Source organism: Rutidosis leptorrhynchoides, chromosome 11 (genome assembly GCF_046630445.1).
Source record: "Rutidosis leptorrhynchoides isolate AG116_Rl617_1_P2 chromosome 11, CSIRO_AGI_Rlap_v1, whole genome shotgun sequence".
In the NCBI taxonomy this organism is placed as follows: domain Eukaryota; kingdom Viridiplantae; phylum Streptophyta; class Magnoliopsida; order Asterales; family Asteraceae; genus Rutidosis; species Rutidosis leptorrhynchoides.
Window position 1 is genome coordinate 39,423,654 of NC_092343.1, and position 6,540 is coordinate 39,430,193.

Consider the following 6,540-nt stretch of genomic DNA (forward strand, 5'->3'; position numbering starts at 1 on the left):
ATAAAATATGAAGCATTATGTACAACCTTATGATAAAACATCAACATGATCATATGTACAATATTTGAAGCATTATGTATAACATTATGGTAAAACACCCTCATAACCATATGTACAATATTTGAAGCATTATGTACAATCTTATAATAATACATTCACATGATCGTATTTACAAACTTTAAACAAATTGTACAATCTTCTACGAAACACCCAATGAACATATGTACAAATTTTGAAGCATACTATACATCTTTCATATAATAATTGTATTTTAATTTTTATGAAAATATCAAGAGACATTTATTATTACTATTAATTATTACTAAAAAATATAAATACTTAATTTTTAAGCGAACTTTATTATTATTTATTATTATAATTATAATAATAATAATAATAATTATATTATTAATAATTAAATATGGATTTTTTACGGGTTTAAGTACGTTACATATTTATGCGAAAATACATATCTCTATATGTTTGTAAAAATAACGATAAATTTTTAGTTGGAAGTCGTGGTTCCATGAGTCATTAAACTACTTTAGTATCTACTCAGGTCTGACCGCCTGCCCCTCGGGATGGTATAAGGTTCGGATCCCTGTAATGCGGTTCGGGTTTCATGCCCGAAAGCGCGTGCATGCGTGGCAAATGAGAGTATTCGATGCCAACAACTTGCCTTTAAAAAAAAGTTAATACTTAAAAAAATATAATTAAACTCATTCGTTTAAACAAACTCATGGTTCGACGGGTAATTACCCACAAAATAAAAGAGGCTCGGTCAGGGTTATACATTGGGCTCCATTGAACCCAAATAAAGCCCAGAGTTAAAACAACAAGTCAAGCATTTGGTGTTTAAACGGATTATGTAGGAATTGGGATTTCAGGAAGGGGATTTTAAGAACCCTAGAACAAGGAAAGGGATTTGAAGTGCAGCTGTCACTATTCTACTCTACAACCATGGTAATCTTTTCTGTAAATAAATCTAACAAGCGAAAGCAAATGATTGAAAATTATCAAAATTGATTGAAAAACGATTACAAGTTAGTACAATTCAACTTACAGTACATCTGCTAATCTAACCACTATTTAAAACAAGATTAACCGCCTAACCACTATCTAACCAAATAAGTTACAGAATACACCCTCTACTTCTATAATTTACACTTCTGGCATAAACGTTCATTTTAAACATCTATATTCTATATCCTCCCCTCAAGTTGGAAGATCTTTGAAACCCAACTTGTCTGCAAGAAAGGAGTGTTGATGTTGTTCCAAAGCTTTTGTCATAACATCTGCCAATTGTAAATGAGTTGGAATATAGGCAGTTTGCAAAAAACCATCTTGGACCTTATCTCTAGTGAAGTGACAATCAATGTCCAAGTATTTAGTCCTTTCATGATAACAATGGTTTGCGGCTATTTGTTGAGCAGCTTTGTTATCACAAAACAAAGTGATTGGTACTTGCACAGGAATATGCAGATCCTTCAACAAATATGTTAACCAAACAAGTTCACAAGTGGTGGAACCATACTTCTGTATTCAGCTTCAGTAGAGGATCTGGAAACTGTGGCCTGTTTCTTTGTCTTCCAAGATATTAAAGAATGACCCAAAAAGATACAATAACCTGTTAATGATTTTCTAGTCATTAAGCATGAAGCCCAGTCTGCATCTGAAAACCCAGCGACCTTCAATTGAGTTTGAACAGGATAAAACAATCCTTTTGATATTGTACCCTTCAGATATCTTAGCAAATAGGTTGCAGCTTGTAAATGAGCATCCTTTGGTGATGAGATAAACTGACTAAGATGTTGTACAGCATAAGAAATGTCAGGCCTTGTCATTGACAAATATAATAGTCTGCCAATCAACCTTCTATATACTTCTGGATTTTCAATCTCATTTCCTCTTTCTAAGGACAATTTCAAGTTTTGTGGTAAAGGGGAACTAACTGGTTTAGAACCAGTTAAACCTTCATCCCTCAACAAATCAAGTATGTATTTTCTTTGATGAAGATATGTACCATCTTGTGCTCTGCAAAGTTCAATACCCAAAAAGTATATAGCTAAACCCAAATCCTTTATAGTCAATTTAAGATCTAAAGCCTTTTTAACTTCTACAATACTTGCTTCAGAATTACCAGTCAACAATATATCATCAACATATACCAAAGCAATGGTGTATTGATCTGATTCATGTTTTATAAACAAGGAATAATCATGTTTTGACTGCACAAAACCTAAAGTTAACAAAAACCTGGTTAATTCTTGGTTCCATTGTCTAGAAGCTTGCTTTAAACCATACAAGGATTTGTTCAATTTGCAGACCTGCCCAGGTTTAGCTTTAGTATAGCCTTCAGCGGGTTTCATATAAATCTCTTCATCAACATAGCCATGTAAGAATGCATTATTAACATCCATTTGATGTAATGGCCATTGTTTAGCAGTAGCAATGGCTATTACTACTCTAACAGTGGCTGCTTTTGCCACAGGAGAGAAGGTATGCTTGTAATCTATTCCTTCCCTTTGGTTAAAACCTTTAACCACTAATCTTGCCTTCAACCTTTCAACACTTCCATCTGGGTTGTATTTGGTTTTGTAGACCCATTTTGATGAGATTGCTTTATGATTATCAGGTAATGTAGTCAACTCCCAAGTATTATTGTTTTCAAGTGCAGAGATTTCTTTATTCATAGCTTCAACCTACTCTGGATGTATTTTAGCTTGATTATAGCTTGTAGGTTCAACAGTATTCAAAACATGAAAGATAGAAGCAACATAATCTGCAGAATAAGCATCAAAATCTTCTTGTTTAAATAAAGGGTAAATACACCTGGTAGCACAATTGGTTGTAGCAGATGAAATATCCTTCTTGTGTGGCTGAACATAATCTTGTAACCGTACTGGTTGACTAGTGTTCCTTGTTGACCTTCTAATTTGAGGTTGACTAATTTGACTTGGTTGAATATCACTTTCTTGAATATTAGTGATAGGTTCAAGAATAGCAGTTTCTTGTGTTGCACTTAGGTGATCACTAGTAGGCACATTTGGTGGATTATCATCATCTTCAATAGAATCACACATGATTGGAAAAACCGACTGTTGTTGTGCAGGCTTGTTTTCCTTTTGCAAAATTTTAAAAGGAAAAATATCTTCCTTGAATACAACATCTCTGCTACATATAACTTCATGTAAATCCAAACAGTAAAGTTTATAACCCCTTTGTGCAGGTGGATAACCTATAAAAATGCATCTTAAACCTCTGTCCTCAAATTTGTCTTTATTAGGTTTATTGACATTAGCATAACAAAGGCAACCAATAGTTCTCAGATGATCATAAGTAGGCTTAACACCATGTAAGATCTCATAAGGAGATTTCCACTGCAATATCTTCATAGGCATTTTGTTAATTAAGTAAATTGCAGCTAAAATACATTCACCCCAAAATTTATTTGGCAAATTAGCATGCAACTTCAAAGCTCTTACAATATCTAGTAGATGTATGTGTTTTCTTTCCACTCTTCCATTTTGTTATGGTGTATAGATCATAGATCTTTGGTGAACTATCCCTCTTGACTTTAGCAAAGTCAGAACTGCTGAACTCTTTATTTCTGTCCCATTGTCTGATCTTAAGAATTTAGGTTTAGCATTAAAATGATTACTGATATATGCCAAAAATTCAGACAAGACAGTGGGAATGATATCCTTTGTATGAACCAAATAAGTCCATGTGCATCTTGTATGATCATCAACTATTGTCAAGAAGTAATAAGCACCATTTAAGGATGGGGTTTTATAAGGACCCCAAAGGTCAACATGAATCAATTCAAATGCAATAGAAGATCTATTTTGACTGATAGAAAAGGGCAGTCTATGTGATTTAGCCACAAGACATGTATCACAAAAGAAATGAGATATGTTTGATTGTTTACAATCATTAATATGAATCAGTTTAGAAACTGAAAAATGACCAAGTCTAGAATGGAAAAGATCAACATTTACATCAAACTTATTACTAGAAACATTATTAACAAGTGAAGAGAGAACTTTAAAAGATGAAGCTGCAACTTCAGATGAAACAGATGAGATGGAGTATGGTTTGCATATGTAGAGGTTTTTGAACCCTTCTCCAGTAGCCACATTTTGCTTAACTGAAGGGTCCTGGAAAACAAACCAAATTGGAAAGAAAATAGCAATGAAAAGTTTGGTTTTCAAGAGTTTTCCAACAGAAAGAAGATTGATTTGGAATTCTGGTATGTAAAATACATCAGAAAGAATCAGATTAGGTGTGATCTCTATTTTGCCAACTTTAGTAACCCATTTCATAGTCCCATCAGGTAACTTCACCTTAATAGGTCTGTTTAGATATGTGATTGACTGAAATAAGTGCAGATTGGGTGACATATGATCTGAGGCTCCAGTATCAATTATCCAGTCTTCTTTTACATTAAAATCACTATGCATATCAGTTAAAACCTTTAGTGAAGATTGAAAACTCATACCTGAGTATGGACTAGAAGTGCTAGAATCATCACTCACATTTTTGCCTTTGAACATCTTCATCATCTCTTGACAAACAACATTGACCAATTTCTGATCCAGATTCACCTTGTTGGAATGAATTTCATTTTCATAATCCATATTAAATGGTGTTTCTTTCTGATCAAACATTCCAGCTTCAGTAACCACTTGTGCAACCAGTTTGTTGCCTTTCTTTCCCCTTTTACCCTTGAACCAGTCAGGATAACCAATTCTCTCAAAGCATTGTTCATACACATGTCCTCCTTGATTACAAAAGGTGCATTTTTTGTCATCTCTAGAGTAATCTCTTGACACCTTCTTGTAACCATTTCCTCCTCTGTTGTTGTTGTTGTTGTTAGCAAAATAAGCAGTTGGATCAATCTCATGATGAGTAACCTGCTTTTGTTTCTCAACTTGCTACACAATATAGTAAGCCTTGTTGATAGTTGGCAAAGGATCCATTGATAAGATTTGATTCCTCACAGGCTCAAAATCATCATTTAACTTCATCAAGAACTGCATCAACTTAGATCTACTATCAATTTCAAGGAACTTTTCAGTGATTCCACAAGAACATTCCCTCATTTTACCACAGCTACATACTGGTATGCCATTCAAACTTTGCAATTCATCCCAAAATCTTTTCAGTTTATTGTAATATGCTGCAACAGTAAGATTACCTTGTGAGATCTTGCTAAGCTCCCTTTCTAATTGATAGATGAGTGGACCATTGCTCTGTCCATATCTTTCCACTAATTCCTTCCACAAACCACCAGCAGATTGTGCATAAAGGAACGACTCAGTGAGTTCCGCAACCATCGAGTTTAGAATCCAACATGTGACCATAGAATCACATCTGGTCCACCTTTGGAAATTAACATCAGTAATAGCTGGTTTAACCAGTGATCCATCTATAAACCCTAATTTGAGCTTAGCACCTAGCGCCATTTTGACCGTACGACTCCATCCTAAGAAATTAGTACCATTGAACGCAGTATTGGTCAAGTTCATACCAGGATGATCGGAATTCGCCAGGTAGAGTGGATCATTAACAGTATTTTGATTATTAAGATAAGCGACATTGTTCGGATTAACCTCAGGAATCACCATTTTTCGCAACAAACCCTAATTTGGTTACTAGTGCAATTTGATTGAAAAACACAGAAATTAGGGCACGAAAACAAGATGAAACAAGAACAGGAATCAAGAACCTTGACGCTCTGATACCATAACAAGCGGAAGCAAATGATTGAAAATTATCAAAATTGATTGAAAAACGATTACAAGTTCGTACAATTCAACTTACAGTACATCTGCTAATCTAACCACTATTTAAAACAAGATTAACCGCCTAACCACTATCTAACCAAATAAGTTACAGAATACACCCTCTACTTCTATAATTTACACTTCTGGCATAAACGTTCATTTTAAACATCTATATTCTATAAAATCATTTTGTTTTTTGATCATTTCTTGACTCATCAAGTTACTATGTCATTTCGTTTCTGTTTATTAAAGTGAAAAAAGCTCTAATGGTACGTTTTAATTTTGATAACTCTGACTTCTTTTTTTTCGTGACTTGTTTTTATTGTATTGTGGTTTACTTTTGAAAACCCTAACTTTGTACCCTTTTATCTTTATGTGAAATATACAATCTTAATACTGTTTTTAGCAGTATTAACTGTTTTATACTCATGGTTATGCTGAGAAGATTACAGTTTACAGTTACATCTGATGTAGATATGTAAACATGATGTTGATACAAATATTGTATATGTATTTTTGTAATTATTGTTTTTTTTTTTTTTTTTTTTTTTTTTTTTTTTTTTTTTTTTTTTTTTGTAATTGAATGATGTCTTTAAGCTCCTAATAATGAATTTTGTACCTGCATTTTAAATGTGAATAAAGTTAGGTATGTCACACTAATTCAATAATCAGTTATAGTTCTCATGTTTACTGATTATATCTTCCACTTTGATTGTTTTATCCTAATTAAACAGCAAAACATACCCGATTT

The 6,540-nt window shown here is 33.3% G+C and overlaps 1 protein-coding gene across 1 annotated transcript; it reads right to left on the reverse strand.

Annotated features, from left to right (window-relative positions):
• Positions 1-2,702: 2,702 nt before the first annotated feature.
• On the reverse strand, positions 2,703-3,401 carry LOC139874476 (uncharacterized). The gene has a single exon (XM_071861905.1). The coding sequence runs from the start codon at positions 3,399-3,401 to the stop codon at positions 2,703-2,705; it is 699 nt and encodes a 232-aa protein (XP_071718006.1).
• Positions 3,402-6,540: the final 3,139 nt, after the last annotated feature.